The sequence below is a fragment of the Caretta caretta genome, chromosome 1, assembly GCF_965140235.1.
Source record: "Caretta caretta isolate rCarCar2 chromosome 1, rCarCar1.hap1, whole genome shotgun sequence".
In the NCBI taxonomy this organism is placed as follows: domain Eukaryota; kingdom Metazoa; phylum Chordata; order Testudines; family Cheloniidae; genus Caretta; species Caretta caretta.
The window spans coordinates 339,194,259-339,220,864 of NC_134206.1; the positions used below are offsets into that span (position 1 = coordinate 339,194,259).

The 26,606-nt window shown below is 47.4% G+C and overlaps 1 protein-coding gene across 13 annotated transcripts in view; it reads left to right on the forward strand.

The window, feature by feature from the left end:
* Nucleotides 1-26,606, forward strand: part of FRMD4A (FERM domain containing 4A) — a 557,138-nt gene that overhangs the window by 431,948 nt on the left and 98,584 nt on the right. For all 13 annotated transcript variants that reach the window (XM_048836550.2, XM_048836553.2, XM_048836548.2 and 10 more), the window contains 2 exons: nucleotides 4,101-4,193; nucleotides 18,957-19,041. In XM_048836550.2, the coding sequence (XP_048692507.2) occupies nucleotides 4,101-4,193; nucleotides 18,957-19,041 (178 nt within the window). The remainder of the gene's footprint in view (nucleotides 1-4,100; nucleotides 4,194-18,956; nucleotides 19,042-26,606) is intronic.

The window sequence follows — 26,606 nt, forward strand, 5'->3', positions numbered from 1 at the left end:
TATCTTTGATAACCTATTTCTGGTTTGGGACCTTTTGGAACTCGGGTGTAGAGACGGCCTGTTGTTCACCCTCCTGTCCCTAGATCAGTAGAATGCATTCGATAGGGTGGACCACGGGTACCTCCTGAGCACTCTGCAGGAATTTGGCTTCAGACCCCAGTTTGTGGGTTTTCTTCGGGTGCTGTACGCTTCCGCAGAGTGTCTGGTTAAGCTCAACTGGACCCTGACCGAACCGGTCAGCTTCGGGCAAGGAGTGCGGCAGGGGTGCCCCCTCTCGGGCCAGCTATACGCTCTGGCGATCGAGCACTTCCTCTGTCTCCTCCACAGGAGGTTGACAGGGTTGGTGCTGTGGGAGCCGGAGCTGCGGCTGGTCCTGTCGGCGTACACCGATGACGTGCTCCTCGTGGTCCAGGACCCGGGCGACTTGGCGCGGGTGGAGGCCTGCCAGGCCATCTATTCGGCAGCCTCCTCCGCCCGTGTCAACTGGGTCAAGAGCTCTGGCTAGAGACTGGCGGCAGGCAAGCTCCCTCCCACCCGAGCTTCAGACCATCCGGTGGAGCGCGGGTCCGCTGCTCTACCTCGGCGTTTACCTTTCTGCCACGCATCCCTCTCCGCTGGAGAACTGGGAAAATTTAGAGGGCGGGGTGATAAATGGACGGGACTACTCCGATGTCTCTCCCTCCGAGGGAGAGCGCTGGTGTTTAATCAACTAGTCCTGTCCATGCTCTGGTACCGGCTCTACACCCTGGTCCCGGCCCCGGGTTTCCTGACCAACCTCCGGACATCGATTCTGGGATTCTTTTGATCAGGAATGCACTGGGCCCCTGTAGGGGTTCTTCATCGACCCCTGAAGGAAGGAGGACAGGGCCTAAAGTGTCTGCACACTCAGGTCCGCATCTTCCGCCTCCAGGCCCTGCAGAGGCTCCTCTATGGTGCAGGCAGTTCAGCATGGAGCACACTGGCGCATGTCATCCTGCGCCGTATCCGAGGGCTCCAATATGACCGGCAGCTCTTTTATCTCCGTCCAGGAGTTCTTCCGCGAGACCTCTCCGGGCTGCCGGTCTTCTATCAGGACCTCCTCCAGACTTGGAAACTGTTTTTAATGACCAGGTCCATGGTGGCCACCGAGGGGGTAGATCTCCTCTCGGAGCCCCTGCTACACAACCCCCAGCTCCATGTGCAGGTGGCGGAGTCCCGCTCGGTGCGCCAGAGCTTGATCCTGGCAGAAGTCACGAGAGTCGGAGACCTCCTGGACTACGACCGGGGAGACTGGCTGGATCCCCTGACGCTCGCTCGGCGCATGGGGCTCTCCAGACCTCGCACCCCTCGGCGCGTACTTCAGGAGGTGAAGGCCGCTTTACCGCCCGCTGCTTGAGCTTACCTCGACCGGGTCCTGCTCGAGGGCACGCCCCGCCCACCCTCTACCCCACGCCCGCCAAACCTTTTAATTGGACCCCTGCCCCGTAGTCCCAATCGACCCCCTCACCCCTTTACTGCGAGCCGGCTGCATGAACTGCAGCCGGTATGCTTCCAAACTACGCCAAGGAAACATCTATACACGCTCGTGCTCCACACCCTTCATGCCCTCACCCTTGTGTCCCGCCCCGACACAAAGTGGCGAGACCTTCTGCCACCTTTGGAGGGTGAGCAGCCTCGGTGGGCCAGCCTGTATTCCACCTTGGTTCTGAGGCCCATCGGGGACATCAGTTGGCGGCTCCTTCACGGAGCTGTGAGCACAGGCACGCACTTGGCGCGGCTCACCCTAATCCCAGATACTTGTCCCATTTGCGGTGTGAGGGAAACCCTGGCGCACATATATTTGGAGTGCGCCAGGCTGCAGCCCCTGTTCCTGCTCCTCACAAATCTTCTATTACGTTTTTGGTTGCATTTTTCCCCTCATCTTTTTATTTATGCACTCCCCATCCGTGGCCTCACAAAGTCGCGGGATCTCCTAGTTAACCTCTTCCTGGCCCTGGCTAAAACGGCCATCTATAAAACCAGAGAGAGGAGGTTGGCCGATGGAGTTTCCTGTGACTGTGGAGCCGTTTTCCGATCCTCAGTCCGTTCACGTATCCGGGCGGAGTTCCTCTGGGCGGTGTCCACCGACTCCCTTGATGCTTTTGAGGAGCGGTGGGCGCTGTCCGAGGTTCTCTGCTCGGTGTCCCCGTCTGGTTCCCTTTGTTTGACCCTTTGATTGGGGGAGAGAGTAAGGGGCCCCAGCCATTGCTGCTGCAGACACCACCACCTTAATGGGGTCCTTTCACACGTGGGTGCACGTGCCCCCCCCCGATTGTCCACCCCATAGCCTGCCCCTCTTGTTGGGTGCTTTCAAAGGAGGGAATTGTTGGTGACACTGGGCGTGGCACCAGGTAACTCGAGGGGGTGGCAGACCTTGAGAGTCGATGAAGCCCCCTCGCTCTGGGCCACCAGGTAACTCGGAAGGGTGGAAGACCACGAGAGTTGAGGAAGCCCCCCACCCTGGGCCCAGGCAAGCTTGAACACTTCCCTCCCCTGAAGTTAAAGAGGAAACAATTGTGATTGGTTGCTGTGTTACACATTGCATATGCTGTTGTTTTTGCTTTGTAAGTATGTTATGCAAATAAAAACACCTTTTTTGCTTCAAAAAAAAACCCCTCTCCTGCTGCCCTCTGGCCATGCTGTATCACCCTACCCATTTCTGGACTTTGAAGAGGTAAATCATTGACCTCCATGGATCCTCTTTCATTGCTATAGTCTACAGCAATGATTTTCTATATTTGATACCGAGGAAGGATAGTGCAGTGGACTTCACTAGGAGGTAAGTGCCTAACCTTCTTAGGTGCCTTGTAAATCCAACTGGGTGCTGATCTGTATCTTTAGGTGCCTAAATACTTTTATAAATCTGGCCCTCTGTGTCTGCCTTTCCCATCTGTAAAATGCAAATAGTTTTGTGAAGAATAATTAGCACCAAGAGACCCTGTGGTGCAGTGGCCTGGGATTCAAGAGACCTGGGCTCTATTCCTAGTTCTGTTGATGACTTGGTGTGTGATCTTGGACAAGTCACTGCATCTCTCTTTCTTCTTGTGTGTTTAGACTGTAAGTTCTTCAGGGCAGGGATGCTTTCTCACCACAAGTGAAATCCTATCCCCACTGAAATCAAAAGCAATATTCCTGTAGTTGAAATCAGGGCTCATTGACTTCATTGGGGCCAGCATTTCATCTTATGTGTTTGTGCAGTGCCTAACTTAGTGAGGCCTTGCTCTCATTTGGTGGTACTGTAATATAAATAGGTTTCAGAGTAGCAGCCGTGTTAGTCGGTATCTGCTAAGGTGCCACAAGTACTCCTGTTCTTTTTGTAATATAAATAATGATTTTTCTATAACACTGTACGTGTACATGGCACTTCACAAGGTGTAGAACATGACGAAGAACAGTACTCCAGCCTAGGAAAGCTTGTTACATAAAGGCACAAATGGATGAATTAGAGGTGAAAACAATAGAGGCAGGTACGATCCAGACACAAGCGAGCAGCATGTGGTAATTGGAGCTAGGAGGCTCCATGGAACAGCTGTGTTTTTCAGGAGCTCTTTGAAGGAGGAAAAAGAAGAGCTTGGCAGGCATTATTCAGAGGCTATTCCAAGCGAACGGGGTGGCAAATAAAATGTCTGAGACTTTGTACGGCTGGGTTTAGCCATGAGTGAAATATTACTGGCATTGTACAGACTCTTAGCAATAAGGATTTTTAATGGAAATCCTGACAGACTTTTAATTATGACGCCACACCAGGGGCACTGTAATAAAAGATGAAGTTCTTATCTTTTTGGTCATTTGTGCTTTTGTTCCGTGCTACCAGCTTTCACCCTGACAGATTGAACTTTATGTGTTAAATATTTAGACTGAAATGTTGCCAAGATGATATCACCTCTTTTCTCCGCACATTTTATGTGAGTTTCTCAAATATCGTACAATATAGCTTAAGGCAAATAGCATGCATTATAGTTCTTGTGTGTGTGTGTGTGTGTGTGTGTGTTTTAACACCTCAGCCCTCATTACAGTGAGTAGCAAGCAGTCTCTTGTTGCTAATATAAACTAAGTAAGTACCTCTTTTCTTCTCTTGTCAGGGGACATTTAAACTGGCTTCAGCTGGACCGTAGAGTGCTAGAACATGACTTCCCCAAAAAGTCAGGACCGGTTGTTTTGTACTTCTGTGTCAGGTAAGTGTGTGATTGCCAGCAGGCCCCATGGCACACAATTAAAATGACACATTTCCTAGAAGTCAACAAAGTGGGCCTTTCTGTTCTTGTTTTGCTTTTCATAAGGCTCCGCAAAGATGCATGTAAAAATAACAATAATCGTTTACTGAGGCGCTTTTTTATCTGGGTGTCATTCTTCTTTTGTTCACACCAGTGTCAATTAGGAGTAACCCCACTGTAGTCAGTGGAGTTACACAGAGAGAAATCCCCAGTGTGAGGGGAAATCAGGCCCTATATCTTTTGTAAGTTAAGGGCAAATCAGTCTACACTACAAAATTAAGTCAACCTAAGTTACACCACCATACAGCCACTGCAGTAATTAAATTGGTTTTATACGTCCACACTACACTCCTTGTGTCGGAGGTGCACATCCTCACCAGGAGCGTTTGCACCGATTTACCTGTGTGGGGCGTCGTGGGATGGTTTCTGAAAGGCAGCAGCAGTCGATGTAAGCAATGCAGTGTCTACACTGACACTGCATCAACCTAACTACATCAACTTACGCGCTACGCCTCTTGCTAAGGTGGTGGTGGAGTTATTAAGTTGGTGTAGTGGGCAAGTTACATTAGTGGGAGCTACATTTTAGCTTAGACGCTTACAGAGTTAGGTCAGCATAAGCTGCCTTACATTGACCTAACTCTGTAGCTCAGACCAGGCCTAAAGATTTCTCTGGGTGTTAATTGAGCACAAATGGAAGGTGCTGGATTGGCATCTCTGCAAAGTGAAATCCTCTTGTTATCCATAGATCAGGTACAACGCAAACATTAGCTTCTCCTGCAGTGGCCTAACAGGGCTCAGGCCTGAGTTAGAATGACCAGTGCATTCCTGTTCAGATTGTTGACAAGAGCATCAATTAGTGCCAATTGTCTTGGTCGTTTGTTTTTGTTGTTTGTTTTTCTTAATTTGGACACTTTTGTATTGAAAACTATATCAAGACCACCAGCTTGTCACACCTGAGCCACTAAACAGTCACAGCTTTTGGTCCTTATCCACCCTGGCTGGATTTGAACCAGCCACCTGGAGGAAAAATACCCATTTCCACTTCACTGAGCTATCCATTTGGTCTGTCTAATGGCACTAACTCTGTCAGTAACCAAGTTCATCCCTGATATAACTCCACTGAAGGTTCCCTATACCAGATATTCAATGGCACATCTTTGGTGGTAAATTCTCGGCATATTTTGGCAGCAGATGGGCCAATGAATGTATATAATATTCCAAATACCAAGCATCCCTCCTGTCAGCAGACCAGGGGAGGCACTCAGCTGCCACAGTAATGAGCGGGGTATAAGAACCTATATAGAATTAGGGCGCTCTTAAATTCCACCAGCTTGAACGACTGTACTGGTTCTGGAGAGATTTCCCCATTCTGGGGGATTCTGTGAGAATCGGTAGAGTTTTTCAAACCATTAGAACAGTTGAAGTGCGCCTGCTGTACAGAACTTTTCTGTCTCTGAGGAAGATATTTTTCCACTTACTTTTATAATGGATCCACTCATGTTTATAACTAATATGTGAAATTATAATGTGCTGTGTTCGATGGACTTTCCATTTCAGTATTGCATTAAATCCATCATCCCACTCAAAAATAAAAAATCATTCCACCATGCCCAAGAAAAATGTAACTCCTCCCCGTAAGTTCTCTTTTCAGTGCACTCACTGCCATTCATGAAACTTGGATTATAGGGAAAGAGGAGAGAAGGCAGACTTTGTTCTGTATCTTTGATGTCTGATGTTGTAGGTTCAATGTTAGAACTGTGCTAGGTCCGATAACGGCTACAACTGCCAGTGGTTCAGGGAGCTCTGATGTCTTTTATGTTTGTAGGTTACTTTACATGTGGCAGCTTTGGCTGTTTAGAACTAGAGATGGGCCCAGTTCCATAAACCCCAAGTATGAGCAGAGCCACCTCTGTTTAGAACTAAATCAGTCAGTTAGGCAGTTTCTATAAAGGTGCTCAGCGTAAATGCACAAATGAATTCCTGTAGAAAATCTAATAAAAATACATATGATAGATAGTAATAATGGTCCAACTACAACTTTCAAGAGTATTACTGTAGGCCCAAATTCAGAAGTTCTTACTTGGCAAAAATCCCACTGAAGAAATTGGGAATTTTGCCTCAGCAAACGCTGAATAAGGACGTCAGGATTTTGGACCCATGGTGTATTGGACCCATTACTACAAATAAATAATAATAAGCACCATAGAACTACTGTAGCATTAATTTTGTTGTGAGGGTTAGTTCAAAAAACAACTAGATAAATTCATGGAGGATAGGTCCATCAATGGCTATTAGCCAAGATGGGCAGGGATGTTGTCCCTAGCCTCTGTTTGCCAGAAGCTGGGATTGGGTGGCAGGGGATGGATCACTTGGTGATTGCCTGTTCTCTTCTTTCCCTCTGGGATATCTGGCATTGGCCGCTGTCAGAAGACAGGATACTGGGCTAGATGGACCTTTGATCTGACCAAGAATAGCCGTTCTGATATTAAAAAAACACAAGTGTTACCCTATAGATCTTGTGAAAACCCTCATCTGATGTCATAGGGCAGCATATTGTAACCAAGAGACCATTCCACTGTGGGTGAGGAAAGAAACATCCTTAGAGCTGTGGATCAGTACAGTAGTTCAGCATTAAATGAAGGACCCCAGGTATTTCTGTGACCCCTGGCGAAAAGTCCGTGTTCAGAAGCCAGAGATGTACGCTGAGCAGTGGGCTCCACTATCCCCTGTGGTAATAATGAGTACGTTGTGCTATAACACGAAAGGTAGTGGGATACCAGCAGGCTCAAGAGACAGCAATGGATTACTTACCTTCAGTTTACTATCTAGCTGCATCCCATCGGTGCATCAGAGGTCTATGGCAAGGTGTAAAGGCGCTCTAGCACGCAAAGGTTATCCCATGGCTGATCTCGGCCGAAAGAAAAGGGTGGCTGCTGCAAAGGAAGCAATAGACAGAAGGGTTTGTCCTCTCCCCTGCCAGCCGGTGGAAGCTGGAAAGGCCCCAGGCATTGGTTACCCAGTAATTTGGGTTGGTTTGTTCTCGTTTTGAGCCCTGAAGAAAGGGGTTTGGAGAGTCCTGTAGATGGGGACTTTATTTTTCCTTCCCCATCTAATGAATGCATGTTGGTTTACCTGGCCCTCTACTGCTAGTAGCTAAAGGAGATCCTTCCTTAATCAAGTGGTTGGGATCTGTGTTCTATCCCCTCTGTCACTGACACGTCCCAGTTGGTCATGGGATGCCATACAGAGACAACCATGACGTTTCCCCTAGGTCAGTGATTCTCAAACTTTTGTACTGGTGACCCCTTTCACATAGCAAGCCTCTGAGTGCGACTCTCCCTCCTTTATAAATTAAAAACACTTTTTAATATATTTAACACCATTATAAATGCTGGAGGCAAAGCGGGGTTTGGGGTGGAGGTTTCAGCTCGTGACACACACCCCCCCATGTAATAACCTCGTGACTCCCTGAAGGGTCCCAACCCTCAGGTTGAGAGCCCCTGCCCTAGGTGTCTGCAGCTTTGTTCTTCTTTAGTGTATACGGCACATCACCCACGGTGGTGTTAGTGACGCCGTCATTGAAGAAGGTTGAATGTGCTTGCAAATATGTCTCTTGTATTATCGCTGCTGTATACTTACAATGGACAGAGCCTGGCTTAACATGCGGACCCTAATCCGGGATATCAACGTGACTAATTCAGTGCACCAGATCTTCATTACAGAGAATTCTGTTTACTGGTATTTAAGGATCATGTGTTTATTCCTCTGATATTTTAAATGTGTCATTTGCACAGGTATCCAGTAAAGACCTGGATAAAGAGCGGTTAAATAGTAATTTGCAGGAAGGTGAAACTAAGATAGAACTCTTGTATTTCATGTGAAAATCGTCGGGTTTTTTTATCCTTAAAATGCCTGTAGCAGTTCTGACGGGTCAAGTGCCCACCTGAGACACGTCACTGTCTAAATTGCTCCAAATTTAGATTTTAAAAAAGAAAAGTTTTGGGCGAAGAAGAAAAGATACCCTGCAGACTGAGAGTATGAAAACAGTAACGTCTTTGTCAGGGAGAATTTCTCTACCTTTTAGTTAATCTGAACTCTCTGGAATAATGCCACAGCCCCCACCCTCACTACACAGCACAGCATTTCTCAGTAAAACCTGCCTTGTGTTCTTGCACTTTCATCTGATTACATTACCAATAATCTACTCTGATGTACCTCCCTATGGAAATCAGTGGGGCGGCACAGGAGTTAGTTGTGGTAGTATTTGTTCCCAAGGGCCCAATTTTGTCCTCAGACCCACTTAGGCGATTTCCACTGATGTCAGTGTCTCTCTCTGTCTTAGGTTTTTATACAGTACTTCTTGGTAAGGTTTCGAATGGGAGGTGCCCGGAGAGGGCAGAACTGGTTGGTCAGATGTGAACTGCCCCATGATATTATGTTATGGTGCTGTGTGTTAATATGCATCGTAAGCCCACATGCTTTTTTTGCAAACAGGTAAAACCGTTTCCCAGTCCCAAAGAGCTTACAATGCAAATAAGGCAGTGAAACCGAGATTTAGGACAAAGATCCAGGGAGTGTATGGAGAGGACTGATAAAGAGAGAGAGGCAGGAGGGACTGGTTGCAGAGGTAGATTTTAGGGAGGTATTTGAGAGCCATAGGTGGGCAGATGAGGACAGAGAAACTGTACCGCACACAGAGAGCAGCATGTCAGAAGCCATGAAGCTAAGATTAGGAAAGAGAGAGTGCAACATCAGATGGGAGAGGGCATTAAGAGGCAAGACACAGTGAATCAGCGGAGGGATTCGAAAAGTGTAGGGGGTGATGTTATCTATGCAAAGGGAAAGGAAGATGTAGCAGCACTGTGGTCTCTCTTCGAGATGCAGGAGGAAGAGTTCAGACCTCGGGCCCCCGGAGATGAGTAGGTCACCGTATTCTGGGTGAGAGAGGACCAGGGCCCAGATAAGTGGACCATTAGAAAGTGAATTTTGTCTTGATTTGCAATCTCCAGTCTGAAACAATGGTCTGGATGTCATGGGAGGTTAGTAATTCCTATTCAGGGAATATGTGAGCAGGGAATAGATAGTGTGTGAATGGTTTATCTTTTGGAGATTCATTTCCATTTTATTAATTGACATGAAGAAACAGTCAGTAGAACTCATTCCTTTCTCTAGTGCAATGTCCCTTTGGTGAGGATATCCATCCCAGGGGTCCCTCCACTCGTTGCACTGCAGCCATTAATCCTTCTCTGCAGAAGTAGCTATGCTAAATCAGAGTATTCATCCTGTGGCTGGGGGAGGACCTGGGGTGCTGTGAAGGAATCGGTAACACTCCAGCCCCATGGAAGCCAATAGCTTGTATCTATGGCAGAGCTTTGGTCCCCCAAAGGAATGTCCATTTCAGATTAAGCCTACAATGTAGGTTGGTTGTTACCAGCTGAGTTAATTCATCATGGGACGCGAGGTCAGAAACCCTAAACATAGCAAGTGAGGGTTGCACTCCTGGGCAACCAGAGCTGCTGTAGAACAAAATGGCTTCAAGTGTACTGTAAGATACCTCAATGAAATCAATAGCACAAGGTTCAGATGTGCTGCTGTCTGTAATTTAGCTTTACCTTGTATTCTGTCCGCACTGGAGATTTGCCCTGACTCCAGCCATTGGTGGCTCAGTGTAGCTGTCCCAGTGTGACCCCTAGTGAACGCAGGACAGACCACTACAAGCTGCTGTTTACACTTGTGCTGCTTTCAAGCACAGCTTAGCTCCACCAGTACTAACAGTGGCTTTGCCAGTCAACACTGGGGTCTTGCATGGATGGCTGGCCATGAATGTCTGGCACCAGGGTAAATGTCCAGACCAGACAAGGCCTTCAGCTGCTTTAGTTTTTCAATTTTTGCCAAATCCAGTGTTTAAAACAATATTCCACCATTAGAAAAGGGCTGATATCAAAAAAATCAAAACCATCGGGGCATGGCTGTCACTGTGGGAAGGTGAGAATGAACTGCTAATGAATGCAATGTCCGTGGGGCTAGATAGACCTTTCCTCTTGTTGCCCCATCACTCCCAGGGCCGGCTAGAGGACAAATATGGGACATTGTTCCCTGGAGCTCTGAGTCCTCAACCTTGCTTGAGTCACTTACGCAGCGATCACAACGCATCATTGTTATTTGTGTCATTCACTTCTGTTGGCTTTCTCTTGTCTTTGAGAAATTAGATTGGGGGTGGTGCTGACGGCAGCCTGCTGTGTTGTGAATACAGAGATGTGAATGTAACCGCACTAAATTAACCAAAGCAATGTATTCATCTCGCATGTAATGGGTTCCATTTGTCCATCTACAGTGTTCGCCACCGGAAAGAATTGAATGTAACATTCAGAGGTTTTTCCTTTTTTGAGTGAGGGGAGGGGGATTAGCGATGATGGCCACTGAATACATTTCTGGACCAGGCTGTAAGGCTGGAGAAAGGGAGGCAGGAAACTGATGCTTAGGTGAGAGCGGACGGTTTATAGGGTAATGCCTCATTCCATTGCATTGCCAGAAGTTCCTTCTCCCCTCAGGGCCTGTCTCTCTCTCTTATGCCCACTGAGGTAGGAATAGAAGCAGCATTCACAGAGATCGGAGCCAAAGGACTAATGATGAGATATTAAAACAGGGCAATCAAAATAAGTTTCACAATCCAGGGAGCAGTGCTTTCCCATTGTATTTTAATGGAAACGCAGCAGATACTCTTCACCTGCCGTTGCACCTATGACAGTAGAACCCAGAGGACCCCTTGTGCTAGGCTCTGGCCATATACAGAGGAAGAACCAGTCCCTACTCCAGATTCCCTTTGTCCTGTCTATTTAGACTGTAAGCAATGTTTGACACCAGCAGGCAAGATCTCTAAGGGACCAGCCACCAGACTGGGCACGGGAGGCATTCCCTGTCCCTGTGCTGGAGCTGTGAGGTAACCCCTCTCTGTCCCTATACACCCCAACATCCCATCTGCACCTGGAGCTGTGGGGAGGAAGGTGTTGGAGCTAGTTTAATCAGCTCTGTGCCTATGGGGAATCCATAGCACCAGACCTGTAGCCAGTTTCTGCTCAGGTTGGTGGGGCATGGGGGGAGGGGGCATAGACTCTACCCCCATATCTCATTATGTCTGTACAATACCATGCATGGCTATGATGCTATATAAATAACAGTAACAATAAAACTTTGTTAAATCTGTCTTCATGACCAGGTCCAATCTAGCTGCCAACCCAGGTTCCCCATGATTGGACCTGCCTCTTCCACAGACGCTGGCTAAGCTGTGCCATAAACCAGATTTTCCACAGCTGCATGTAAACAGGGTTCTTTGTACAGTGTGCACCAGGCCTGTCTGTGCTCAGGGAAAAAGCTTGGCACTCACCCGAGTGAATACGTAGCTTGTCTAGCCACCGTGTATAAATACAGTAACTCAGACTTTGTTTGCATCTTGCTGAAAGCAAAAAGACCCTGCAGACAATTTATCACTGCCTTCCCAGGATGGCCCCACGTTTTAGTCACCATGGGGAAGGTGTAATAAATGGCCTGTGGGAAAGCTCCACTCCTCTGAGTCTGTTTTAAGGCTTGAGAAACTTCCGTCCAGAAGATTTACTTGTGTGAGGACTGACCTTTGCTTGAGCAAAGGAACTAATGGAGACTTTGCTACTTAACACACACCTCTGTGTTCTGGACCTAGCCATCCATTAAACACATATCTTAAAAGCAGTTTCACTCTAGAGTCCCATAATGTAATTTCTGCCTTTTGCTTAACTGAGAATACATTTATATAAGTGAGCAGTGTTTAGAGAACAGGATAAGTAGTTTTCACTTTTTCCTTTACAGTGAGTCTTTCAACAAAAAAAAAAAGTAATATAAAAACTCAATCTATAAGCCACATTTTGAAGTTTCAAGTGTTGGCAAGATTGTGTGGCATTTATGAAGCTCTTAGTTAATGTAGTGAGAGGCACTATACAAAAACAATAGATGGGCAAGCTGTCAGTATGAGATTTGTACCTATTGTTTTATCTAATTAATACTTAAGCTAATGCATTAATACAGAGACTTGGTTAAAATCACATTGTCACCACCTCCACTGTCCTTCACCTTGTGCAGTTATGTCTGTACAGAGTGGGTATGCAATGCTACCACCTGTATAAGCAAGTGGGTAGATCTTCTTTGAGAGTGTTTCATTCATGGCATGTTACACGAGATGCCAGGCACTGGAGACACTGATCCCATGAGTCAGTAACAGCTAGGAATAGAAACCAGACATTCTGAGCTCTAAACCAGACGAGCTTCAAATCCCTGTTGAGATAAATGGCAAAGCTGACATTGGCTTCAGTGGGACCAGGATTTCGCCCAGAAGATTTCTGGTCAGTGTGCTCATCTGTAAAATGGATACATGAATTACATCAAAGGGATGTTCTGAAGCTTAAGTGATTAAACTTCTAAAATGCTTTGAGATCTTCGAATGAAAGGTGCTCCATAGGTGTAAAGCAGTAGTGTTATGAAGTACAGGGCACCCTCTCAGGTTCCTCTGTGGTTGGGAAGTGACTGTTGGTGGAAAAACTAAGACCACCTGACTTGGAAGGCGAACAATGGGCCATGGAGTTTAAGACACAGCATGGGAAATTCCCATTCAGACCCTCCTTTTCCACTTGGATTCTGCTGCAAATTGGCTGTTGGAGAGGAGATGGGGGAGGTGATCGTTTGCACTAGCGCTGCCTTCTAGTTCTCAGTACCTGCTCAGCCAATCGCTCCCTCCACCAACGTGTCTGTGCCTGTGGGGACTCCCCAGCACCAGAGTCAGGTGCAGAGTCAGGGCTCCAGGATGCCTTTCAGGGACAACCCCCTCTGGCCAGAACACACCTCGCTACGTTGTGCTGCTCCGTTGTTTTCCATCAGGTGATTCTGGCAGGTCTATGCTCAGCACAGCTGGGGGACTCACTAAGCACCCGCGCACAGGCTGCTTGATGTCCCACCTAAACATTGTAGTGGAATGAGCACCTGCCTGAAACACCTCCCAAGTCCTCCCTTCTTGCCTGCCCATGGAACGTGCAGCTTTTACAATGGTACATTTATCTAGAACTTCTCGTCATCTCTGCCCTGCTCCTTTAAGGGGGGGTTCCCCAACTGGGAGGAGGCTCCATTGGGGAAATATGCAGCCAGAGGCTCTATCTAACTTTCCTCTCCTCTCACCACTGGGTGCTGGAAGCAACAATGTACGTGCCCCCATACAGGTACTCGGTCCACTTGTTCTTTCCTCCCAGACCATCCCCTCCCATTGTGGTTTCTGGGCCAAAAGAACCCCTTCCCCAGGTCCGATGGAAGGCTATGCTCCTGAGGTGGCTGGCCACCCCACCCTCCCCACACACACACTTCCATAGGGTGAGGGGAAAATGTGGATATGGCTCACTGAAGCAATGGGGGTCTTTCAGTTGGCTTCAGTGGCTTTTGGATCAGGACTATGTAGGTCCCCCTCAACATGCAGTTCAGAAGGGTATCTGGCCCTAAGTAATCAGACCTCACGCTGCCCCTGTGAAGTAGGCCCCTGCCTGTCAGTTTGTATTAATCTACCCATTTTAGACAGTTAAACTGTGGCACAGAAAGATTAAGAGATCTTCCCAAGCCACCCCGCATGTCAGGAACAAACCTGAGACCCAAGGCTCCCAGTTCCCAGCATGGTCTGCCCCAGCCGCTCGATGGATTTTTTGTCAGTGCTCCAGAGATGGTGTAAGGATGGAAAATGTGCAGTGGCTTGATAGCATGTGATGCAGGAAGAGGATAGGGAGGGGAAAAACACGTTGGCTCTGGTCAAATAATAGCCCTGGCTTTCTAGGCTCAAAGCCCTCTCTTAGTAGGATTGCATTCACCTTCCGAGTAAAACTAAATGTTGCAGCCACCATGTGACCAAATGAAAGCAGACAACGCTCCCTCTTCCCAGGCCCCATCTCCCATGTACTAAATTGCCTGTCATTAGCTTTGATCGCTGGTATCTGGTATGGAAAGAGAACAGCACCAAGTGAGGGGGTGGAACCCCACTTTCCCAGTCTTCAAAGGAGGGAGGCGTTCAGTGCTAAAATGGATGTGAGGGTTCCACCGGAGAGGGGAGATGGAAGGGGCTGTCACTGCTTTGGATTTTCATATTTGTTTCTATCTGATTACTTAGCAGATAGCAGCAGGGTCATTTTTCCCTCCCAAGGAACATTGCGTGCTTTAAATGTCAACGCTTAAAGTGTGCATCCATGAACATTAACACATGGGGTTTGAACATAAAAGCAGCCCAGCCCTTCGAGCTGTCTAAGATAATCATTTGCCACAGGATGCTAGGTGTAACAGCATCTCCATCTGATGTGCTCATACATATAATTTATTTTTGCAGAGAGCAAATCATCCCATTCGCTCCATATTATCCACTGAGGTTTTAAATGACATGGCAGGGAAACTACAGGCCGGATCCAAAGCACTGCAGACGGATAGCTCTCCCCATTCAGGGAAGTGGACACTGAATCCAGTTTTACCCATTACTTTGTTGATAAACCTGAGCGTCTCTGCTTCTTTGAGAGCTTTGCACTGCATCCCACTGAGAAGAGAAATGTTCATAGATTTTTCAGGCAGCAGGGCATGTTTTGCCCTTGTCCTGTGCCTTCTATCCTAGGAGCTGAATGTACTGCACAATAGAGCTGATGGGGAAAAAGGAAAATATATAGGTTAGAAAGAAACAAAAACAATGTTCTTTTGTTTGGAACTTTTCACAGGATTTTTTTTTTTCAGTTTTACTAATTTTTTGTTTGTTTGCTTCAGTGGGGATGAGAATGCACTCTCTCTCCAACTGTATTTCTCCCTCCACCTCTGATTAAAGAATATAAAAAGGGAGGAAAGAAGTAAAAAAACTAAGTGGGTTATTTTTCCCCACCAAAGCGAACAGAGTACTTTTGAAAGTGTTTGAAAACTATTCAATCATTTTCCAAAAAAATTATTTTCAAATTTTCTTGCAAATGAAAAATGTTGACTAAAAAAGGAAAAAGCTGTACCAGTTTTGTCCAAAAAGCCAAGTTTCATTCCATAAACCCTTTTTGACCACCTCTGTACATAAGCATGAATTAAGCTTCACAACAACCAGGAGACGTAGAGAAGTGTTATTATTAAACACATGCTACCTTTGGGAAAACTGAGACACACATATATTAAATAATAATCAGGGGCAATGGAGACTAGGGACGAGGGGCTCTCTCAGAATCAGGCACCTTAATGATGAGATAATGGAACAGGGGGCAGATTTTCAAAGGTCCAAATGACAGTTAGGCACCTAACTCCTCTTGAAAGTCAATGGGAGTTAGGCACCTAATTGCCATTCATGCCTTTGACTGTCTTCTCCCCTCTCCCACTCCCACCCTCCCATCCTCAGCTCTTATAAATCTGCATAACTCCGGTGAAGCCCATGCAGCTATGCCAGTGTCCATCAGCTGAAGATCTGGGATTTCTACAGTTGCTTGTAATAAACACTATAGCAGCAATATGTTTTGGCTGGTTGAGATACGAATTGCCATTGATCACTGCATGGCATGTCTGAGGCTTTGCTGTTTAAGAGTGAGTTGCTAATATTTAACATGAGCATGGTCTGATCCGAGCCAGACGTGCACTCCCAATTAATAGATTTTAGTGCTGTTGAAATTTTAAATGGTTCAGATGTAGTGGATTCAGAAATCCTCCAACATCTATTACATTACTCACTATAATCTTCCTGCCACTGAAAGGTAGCAGTCAAGACAAGCTCTTTGTGTTCATTACACAGTGCAATATTCAGTGGTCCATTTAATTAATGCTTAGAAAATGTATTTGGTGATGTGACAAGGGGATGGGGACAGGGAGAATCAGGTTTGTAATTAACGTGATCTTTTTAATGTAGATTGTGAAGTCAAAACCCTCCCCAAAAGCCCTTTGGAGATTTCATGCCTCCTGGTCTGAGAGTGGGGAACGACGCTGTCCTTGAAACACTTACTGGCTAATGGAAACACGGGAATTAGCTGTCTATGTAGTATTATTTATTGTTTGTATTACAGTAGCATGTATATCCCCAACTGAGATGTGGGCCCGATTGTGCTAGGCATTGTCCAAAAAGATATGCCTTTCTAAAAGCTATGCTCAAGGTCAGCCAGAAGTTATGGGCTTGATACTGGGGTTATACTGGGTGATATGCTTGGCCTGTGTGATGCAGGAAGTCCGACTAGATGATCTGAATGGTCCCTTCTGATTTAAAATGGATGAATATATGAACACATTGTAAAAGTCCCTGCCCAGAAGAGATTACAATCTAAATAGACAAGGGGTGTGGGAAAGAAGTAATATAATCCTGTTCTAAAGCCTGGGACTAGCAGCACAGAGCGAAAGAGAGTTGCTCAGGGTCATACAGAAAGCCTGTGGCAGAGTCAGGAATTGAATCCAGATCACCTGAGTTTTAGTTCAGTGCTTTAACCACAGGGCCATTTTTCCTCCCTGCTTCATCAGAGGGATTTGGTCATTGTGAAGTGTATTCTCCTTCCATGTATTTGGAAATATGGATGGTGGAGGAAGGGTTTATAACCAGTGTGCACAAAAAAATAAAAGTGCCTTCTCCCACCCCCCTACCTGTTCCAGTGCTGGCTGTGAATTCAAGGGACTGAGCTGCAGTTCTGGTATTCTGAGCACAAGAGTTCTCTGCACAGACCGATTTTCTTTTAAATAAAAACAGCAGTTTCCCTGTGTACATGTACTGTATTCTCGAGGGGTGCATCTGCTCCAGCGCCTTCCCAGAATACATTACACCAGGCAGGTCACTTGAGAACTGGGTTTTCTTTGTGCATCTGAAGTATCGTGTGTGAGCTCTCAGTTATGCTGGGACTCACTTTTACACAGCAAAGGGGTTTGTATGTGCCCACTTCAAGAAATGCAACTTCAAGAAATGCAACACTGCCCCCTAGCGTTGAGCAGGAGGTTATTGTTTTTTGAGCTAACGCTAACAAAGATCTCTGGCAGTGCTGCAAACTCCACTTGGGATCTGAAAATCAAACCCTTCTCTCTCCTTACCTCAGCACCAGTAAGAAAGATCACACAGCCAGCATTTAGCTGCGATGTGTGGGGTAGAATTTAGGTCTCCATTCCAGTGCGGTATGGGCTCTCGGGCGCCAGCAACAGTAATAATTTTGTCAGAGATTTCAGCAGCTGAGGCTTCAGATGCATGCAGAGAGCAGACATACCGAGAAGGTGCCTGTTTTACACAGTTCCTTTTCAGGACATAACTGAACGTGTAAAACAGTTTGGATAATATGGCAAGAGAGAAGCAGTTTTGAAGGGTCTTCAGGGGAGACTCAGGATTGGGGATTACAGTTATTCAGTGTGCATATTGCAGTCGTACCCATCACCCTAGTCAAGGTCAGAGCTCCACTGTACCAAGGTCCCACTCAGGATAAGAGTGGCACTGTATAAGCACATGCAAAGAACTTACAAATTAAGGCCTCCAATCCTGCTAACTACTTAATATGGGCAGACCCTGTGTGTAGCCCCCTGGACTTCAGCGGGGCTCCTCACGGGCATAGATCAGCTGGGAGGGTCAGAGTTTAAGACTTCACTGAAGCTGGACCAGCTTAAACCAGCACTGAATTTAAGCCTGCATTTTTAAAGGGTCTTTCTTTTTCTGATGGATCCTGATTATACAGACAGCACTTCCCTGGCACTTTCCCACTTGTAATTGCCTCTGGTGCAGTTTGTAGTGTAGTTTAGATGGGGGCTGTATCTGCCATTGTACTGCAACTTAAAAATCAGCATGAACCAGAGTGGACAGAAGTATGATTTGATTTTTTCCCTTTCAATGAAAATACAGAATGTGCTTTAATCATTATTTGAATCCAGAGTATATATTTTTCTCTCCCTATAGTAATGTTAGAAGCACATATGGTACAAGAATAATTATACAAAAATAGCTTTGGGTTTTAACTGCATCTTGCATTTATTTCACACAACTTATTAAGGGCCAGATCCTGTGCCCATTGAAACCAATGGAAAAGCTCCTGTGGATTTCAGTAGTACAGAATTCAGGCACCAAAACAATAAAGAGAAGAGAATTCCATTTATGGCAAGTAAACAGAGCCCCGCGCGGATACAAAATTTGTATCCGCATCCAATTTGCGATCCACAAACATGGTCCGTGGATATAAAGCGAATACCTATGGATTTGCAGGTCTCTACAAATAAAATCTGTTTGAGTGTGTTTTGAGTGGGTTTTTGGCGATAAGGATTTGGCTAAACAAATTTCTTCTATATATTCAGGAATCATTTCACCCATTACTAAACTGCAACCTCTTCTGGGTTAGAATGAAGCCATTTCTTAACAGCGCCCAGCAATGCTACCCAGTGTCTTAGGGCAGGGAGTGAAAAAGATGTACCAACCAAGACTGCAGAGAAAGTTTAGATAGGTATAAATATAGATAGGTATAAATCCAACACAGAAATAAAATAATCCACTTGGCAATCCTTTTCCTTTCAGCACGGTCAGGATTTATACATACAGTTAAGATGAATGATCGGGTCTTAAAGGAGACACAAATCTCTCACCAAACCACAGAATCCTCATTATAAACAAAGGAACTTCCTTAGTCCTCATGTCTTTATTGATCACATTTTTCATGTAATCAAAGTCTAGTGGTAAGTTTCCTGTGTAGCTCATCTCTCTGTCCCTTTCCTTTTCAGGTTCTACATTGAGAGCATATCTTATTTAAAGGATAATGCCACCATTGAGTTGTTTTTCTTGAATGCAAAGTCCTGTATTTACAAGGTAAGGACTCCTTTGAATTAAGGAATGGACTGGGGGATTCAAAAAAATGGGGTACTTATCTGGACATGGGGTTTTCCATTTGCCCATAAGTAGGGATACTGCTATAGATAATCCGCTTCCACTACCGGTGATTCTGGTTGTAATGAAATAAAATGCCCACAGCACTTCTAAAGAAATAAGAGAGTTCATGTGAATAAGAGAGGCTGGACCGGGGTGACCTTGCATTACTAGCCTTCCAACAGTCTCCTGGTCTATTTACTCTCCCTTCTATGGATTGTCTCACCCTGCTTCTGCCGTATCCCAGCTCTTTTCAGAGCACCCTCATATGTGATCTTTTGTCTATGATATGCCATTTGTTTTATCTGTTTTGTGTACTGCATGCTGGGTAATAACAAGAGAGGACTCCATGCTTGTAAAACTAAACTGGCACTTTATTCAGGGAACTATTACAGAGGCGCTGCAGCAGCCGTTAGCATTCCAGCCCTGTGCACACAGACTGACTTCCATTCCTGGTGCCTCCTCCAAACTCTTCCCTCTTACAACCTGTGCTCCTTGCTCCATGTTCCATACAGGTTGCTACAGTATCTGTCGTAAACTGAAGGATTGATTGTATGTATGATTCTTACAGGGCAGAAAATAAGTAACTTCCTTGAATGGAGTTACACCAGTGTGAAAGCTAAATCAAGCCCCGTGTCCCTGGGGAACAAAAGAGCCCTTTAAAAGAGTAACCCTAGCACAAATTGAATGGTGCAGATATATCATGTACACAGCTGTGCAGGTGCATCATGCTGCAGGTACATCATGCACAAAGCTCACATTTCTGTTGTGAGCTCCGTACAGCCAGTGGGGTGATGGTGCACATAGGCTATCTGTCCTGCACACTCCTGTCCTGGCCCCCCATCTCCCCTCCTGCAATCTTTTCTAGCCTTTGGAGTTCTCTATGTGTTCCTGAGGCAGAGGCGGCTGACTAGCCTGGCCCATGAAGAAGACACCTTCAATACTGAACCTAGAGCTCACCATCAGGCTCTCTGTACTTCACAGTCAGTATGTGTTACATATCACCCTCTGTGCCCAATCCACAGAGGTGATGGGTGTATTACAGCTCTTGGCTTGAAGAGCCTGGATCTTTAGTTCAAACTTTGGAGGCTGATGCTTTTAGCTCTCCAAGGTCCCTGGCGTTGGAACAAATAGTGACTGCCCCATTTGTGCAGCAGCTTTCATGTGAGGTTGTCAAGGTGCTTTATAACTATTAATTATCTCAGAAGTAGATTATCATCTTCAATTTACGAGTGGGGAACCGAGGCACAGAGAGATAGAGTAACTTGCCCAGGGTCACATAGGAAGTGTGTGGCAGACTAGATGCACTGAGCACAAGCCATACGAGACAGATGAGGGCTTGAACAGATGATTGGATGCCAAGAATTCCTCTTGAGTTGTAATCACCGCTCTGACAATGACTGTGTCTGTAGCCATGGACAAGTCACCTTGCCCCTCTGCCGCCTTCTTGACAGCTATAAAATAGGGGTAATACTTGATCAGACCTACCTACATCTAATCTAGATAGTGCTAGTTCTTGCAGCCCATCCATTCCTTTTATATCTGTCCGAGTGCCTCTCACAAGAGTGCTGGGATGCTAAATAATTCTGTTTGTAAAGTGCTTTGAAGATGCTGCTGTTTCACTTTCGCAGACAATGTGGAAGTGTTTGCATCCAAACAAAAACGTCTTGGACTGAAAACGAAAAATTGTAAAACATTTCCACTGTGACATTTAATTTCCACCTCAATCCCCAACCTATCACTTCAGTCTTCCGTCCCCGCCATGCCCCCTGCCTTTCTTTTTCTCAGCATACCTACATTTTTATGGCCTAGCCAACTTGACATTTTCCCTTCCACAGAATCTGTTAGAGGTAAAAAAGAACCCTGAAAATAAATTGAATCACATTGTGCCAGAGGTAGATGTGAGCTTGAAACTGAAAGTATATAACCCAGCCAGTGTTTTTAAAAAAAAGTTCTGCTTTTGCATAAAGAATAGAAACAAGTGATTGTTGCAGGTTACCCCAGCAGTGGTAGTGAGAGGAATCCACCAGAAGAGGGTGCCCTTGTAGCTAATGTAAATGTCAGGATCCGGAATGGCTTCCCCTACCCATTTGCGGGGAGGGAGGAGAGGAGTGAAACCAGTACATGGTGAAATGTTTTTGTGCCAAAAATAATCTGGCCTTGTGAGCTGTTGAAAAAACACCAGCCTGTTGTCACTAGTTACTGAAAACAAAACTAGCCCTTGCGCAGAATTGAGTGTGAGATAGATAAGGAGCTTCCTGGCTCAGAACTCAAATGTGTTGAGATTAGTTAAGCGCTGCCCAGAGGCAATGGGCCACACAGTTGCTTTCTCCTATGTGGCCAAGAAAGTTGTCTTGTGAAAAAGAAAAGGGGGCAGCTGTGAGTCATCTGATTACCCTGAAAGTCCTGGTGTAATACGTGCTTGGAGTGGCTGGGGGCTGGACCTGCTGGTTCCCAGGGATCTATGCAGATCTTGGGGGATCAGGGCCATCTGTGCAGAGACCTTGTTTCTCCACACAGCTCCTGGAGCTCCATCACACACCCTTCACCCCCATTGCATCTGTGCTGCCTTGGCAGCTCGAGCTGAACCTAGAGAGCCCTGCTTGGAAGCTGGTTGTTCTAGGAGGCTGTGAGGGGGGCCCTGGTGGGTGTCTCTAGTCTGGGAATCGCTGGGAAGCTGGGCCCTTGTCCGGAACTATTCCCTGTCCACCTTACCTCTTCGCTGGCAGAAACCATCCCTAATGACTCATCTGCCAGTGAGGGAGCAGCAGCTGGAGAAAGTTGAGAGGGATTAAGAGAAGAATGAGGAGGGATTTGATAGCTGCTTTCAACTACCTGAGAGGTGGTTCCAGAGAGGATGGTTCTAGACTATTCTCAGTGGTAGAAGAGGACAGGACAAGGAGTAATGGTCTCAAGTTGCAGTGGGGGAGGTTTAGGTTGGATATTAGGAAAAACTTTTTCACTAGGAAGGTGGTGAAACACTGGAATGCGTTACCTAGGGAGGTGGTAGAATCTCCTTCCTTAGAAGTTTTTAAGGTCAGGCTTGACAAAGCCCTAGCTGGGATGATTTAATTGGGGATTGGTCCTGCTTTGAGCAGGGGGTTGGACTAGATGACCTCCTGAGGTCCCTTCCAACCCTGATATTCTGTGATTCTATGATCTGAGAACAAGGGTATTATACTTGTCCCAGCGCTCCAAGCAGGGAAGGGACTTGCTCAGTAAGAAACGTTACACAGGCTTTTGGCTCCAGTTGACATCAGTGTACCCCACAGTGCCATGTCCTAATCCTCACTAGCAGCAGTCCCTTTGACTTCAATAGGATCACAATTGGTCGCTCAGATTTTGTGTGTGCAGAGCAGGTGCTTAGCTGCCAACTCCCTGACTCTAGGCACACCTGCACATTTACGTGCTCAACTGCGCAAATGTAGAAGCAAAGCTGAGTAATATCATTGAGAGAGGGTTGTTTTGTGGTGAAGGCACTAGCCTGGGAGTCTGGAGATCTGGGTTCAAATCCTGCCTTTGTCACAGCTTCCAGTGTGACCATGTCTGTGCCTCAGTCCTTCCCCCTGTGAACTGGGGAGAGTAACCATCCTTCTTCCCACCCTTTGTCTGCCTTGTCAGTTAGGGTGTAAGCTCTTTCCAGCTGGAGCTGCCTCTTGCTTGCGGCACGTGGCACAATGAGATCCCGATGTTGGCTGGGGCCTCTAGGTGGGACCGCAATACAAGTAATGCAACCTTCCATCGAAGCTGGATGCTCTGGGGTCACAAAGCACAGCCCAGCTGCCATTCCCCAAAGGCAGATGGAATCCAGGGGGCCGATAGACAATGCCAACCAAAATGCCCTTCGTTTGTATCATTGCTTTCACTTAGGTGTGGGAAATCCTGGCTCCTGACTCCAAATCCTGGCTGCTTTTGAAACCCCCCAACAACTAACGCTCTCAAAGCCCGTTAGAGACAAGGCCCATGGGGTTTGGGGATGTTGCCCGTGGGGTTTTTGGACAGCCGCGTGGTCCCTTGGCTGAAATTTGAATCCATCTAGCACCATCTCAAAAGCTTCCGGCTGTGTTATTTTTTAATTAAAAAAGCGAAACAACCTGCCGCATGCTAACATGTGTCTTCAGGATTTCCTAGATCCCAGGCAGGAATGAGGATGAGGGTTCCTGGTGGGAAGGTCTGGGTTCCCCACACCCCAACCCCACAGGAACCTTCGCACACAAAGAATACAGTGTCTGTCAGGGTTGCTAACTGATGGCCCCATCCTGCTGCCCCGGCAAAGGTCTCACTGACATCAGTGGGAGCGGGATTGGGCCCTGGGCCGACAGACCATTATCTGCATCTGTGATGCGATGGCGGGGACTCTGCAGGGATGGCAGCGGGGCAGGGTCCCATGAACCTAGCCCAGCAGTAACTTTGCAGAGCTCCGCTTTTCAAAGAAGCCACGGTTCGAAATGCTTACTCAGCCCACTGGCGGCTCCAGCCGCCACCGGCTCTGTACGCAATGCACTTTGTTGCCCAGGGACCGTCCTTTGGGAATATTGCCAGGAAAAGCTTATGCTGCTGTTCTTATTCTGGAGGAGGCTTAATAACAGAAAGCGGAGGGGGTGGGGGGAGTCTAGAAATCTGGGTCGATCTATTTCCGTCTGACCTCTCCTGAAACCATTACTTTGCACATTCAAACCTACTGTCATCCGAATACAAAAATAGCCCTCTCTGACGGCAAGATTCCCTCCCGGGGCCTTCCCAGTCTGACTTCCTGCCTCGCTCGGGTCTTGGTTTGTTTTACAACATGTGTTTGAATTTTAGTGCCTGTGAAAGATGCTGGGGAAAAGCGAGTTGCTCTTCTCAGTCGGAGGCCAGGCCGGGGCGATGCTGTGGAGGGACCGGCCAGGCAACCAGAAGGGAGTTCAGTCTCCGTGCGTAGACAGTGCTTGGCCACACTGCAGTGCGATGGTGGATGGGAACTGGGCAGAGGCCACCAAACAGCCATGGAACTGCGCTAAGGAGGGCCCCTCTGTCACTCAGTCCATGCATGGAATTCCTAGGGGCCTTCTGGGTACTGAGGAACGGGGTTGTACTCCCACTGGCCTCTGGGGCTTAGCTATACTGAGGGCTTTCTATAGAGCGTAGCGGGTTTAGTTAGTAAGTGCCTGCTTAGAAGGTGAGCTCCCTGGGGATTTGGTACGTGTCTGGGCATGTCAATCCTATACCAATTGTCCAGAATAATAGGCAATAATCATTCCCATTGGCTTGAGGTCCTTCCTTACACTGCAGGGCTTCTACTGCTCACCTAGCCATCACCACGGATGGCTCCTGGAAAACTGGGGTGAGGAAATATGTTCATTTGGGGCCAGGTCATGCCTGGCACCGGCCATGGCTATGCAGAGAGGGAGCAAGCATGAGGCGCCGTCCCCCATCTGCATGGTCCTTATGGCTGGGTCAGGCAGAATCAGAATCTCTGCACTCAGTGGAGTGCCAGGACAGTGCCATTTCTGCGTTCCCTGGGGCCGCGCAGTGCCCCAAAAGGAGGGGGAGACACGGGTAGAGCTGGCTGGCTGCAGAGCAGGGCATAAGCTGTACCCTGAAAGGGGTGTAGGAGAGAATGTATTGCCTCTGGGAGGCCTTTTGGCTCCTGATGCTGTGTGTCTCCCTCTGCTTCTCTTGGGGTATGTCTGCACTGCAGCTGGGAACGTGCCTCCCAGCCTGGATAGACACCCACTCGCTGGAGCAGACTAGCGGGTGTCTGTCTGCCCGGGCCAGGAGACATGCTGTCAGATGCAGCGCAGACACGCTCTTGGGATTCTGCAGCCCCACACCACCCCTTATCATGGGCTGTGCCTAACTGGGCCCTGCCTTTGTGCTGATGTAACTTGCACCCCCCACCGCGTTCCCTTGGTGCATACTCATCATTCGTGAAATCACCCCAAGTTCATCAAACACTGAAGCAGCAGCAGAATCCGGGGGAAGCAAGAGGAACCTCTTCACTCAAACTACAGAGCCTTTCTTTGCTCCCACCTCAATGCAACCCCCAGTGGATCATCAGAGAGGCGGTGAGGTAAGCTGCTTTTCTAGAAAGCTGGCTCTGCTGAACCACAATGCTTACACAAGAGTACCTCTGTTTGCCAGGGACAGAGCCAGCACAGCTCTTATGGCAGTGGTCCCCAAACTTTGTATCTCGCACCCCCCCTTACCTCTGTCTGCGTCCCCCCTCCTGGAGCTGCAGCCCCAGCGCCAGGGGGCTGAGGGAGTGCGGACAGGAGTAAGGGGGCTGAGGCTGGGGCCACAACTAGGGGCAGGCATGGAGCCCCGGGCGCAGGGCTGGCAGCCAGGATCCCTGGAGTGGGGCCAGGAGCGGAGCCCTAAGCACAGGGCCGGCTTGGGTGGCGCTCCCTCCCCGACCTCTCTAGGGGCTGGCCCAAGCCCCAGCCACGCCCCCCTGAACATTCCTTGGTGCCTCAGTAGGGGGGCACACCCCTCAGATTGGGGACCTTTGTTTTACAACTTGTGAAATGAGCTGTGTCCATTACCTGCATGGAGTGTATCGTCTAAATTTAGATCTCAGGTCCCGGATGCACCTTTCTTTCCAGAGACAGTAAAGCAATTCAAACATGAACTTAAATTCCGAGAGCCCTGCAGGAACCTCCAGAGTTGGAATCCGCCGTAAGGCGATTTGGACAAAGTAAGGCTCTGACCCAGGTGCCCCAGCAGAGCCCTATTGACCTCAGTGGAGTTGTGCGTGAGTTAAGGGCACTGCCCATGCAGATGCAATTGCTAGATCAGGGCCTACATCATGTGGCAGCAGAAAGAAGCACAGTTTATATGACTTCCCCAAAAGCTGAGGGAGACAAGGTGGGTGAGGCGATATCCTTTATTGGACAACTTCCGTTGGTGAGAGAGAGAAGCTTTCAAGCTTTACGGAGCTCTTCTTCGGGTTTGGGAAAGGTAATCAGAGTGCCACGGCTAACTACAAGGTGGAAGAGATTGTTAGAGATGCTGGTTTGACGTGTCATTACAACCTGTAACCTGCTCACTCTCCTTTCTCCTATGCTTGCAGAGCGTGTTAATTGCCCACTTCGTTTTGAATATTTCTTGCAACATGTGTTAACTCCTTACATCTGTTTCCTGAGACCTGTTGCTTGGGGAGTCCAGATATGTGTGTTGTGGGGAGGGGAAGTTGAACTTGTGGCTGAAGCCAAAATCGCAGTTTCCCTTTGCTGCTTTTCTTGGTGCCTGGATCCCACAGTGATGAGCATTGTAAGGAAGTGCTTAGAACAGATCACATTTGACTACCATGCAATGTCAGGAATACGATTTCAGTGCAAAACCGTAAATCAGTCCAGGCAGTTGTGTGAGAGAGACGGTTGTAATCAGCCCACTGGGTCTAAAACCTTCCTCCGGGAGCTCAGATTGGAATCCAGCATTAGCATGGGCTCAGCATAGCACTGGCTGGGAAACCTGAGGCCCGGTCAGTTTTGTGGGGCTCTGGATTTTATTGCAAACATAGCACACTG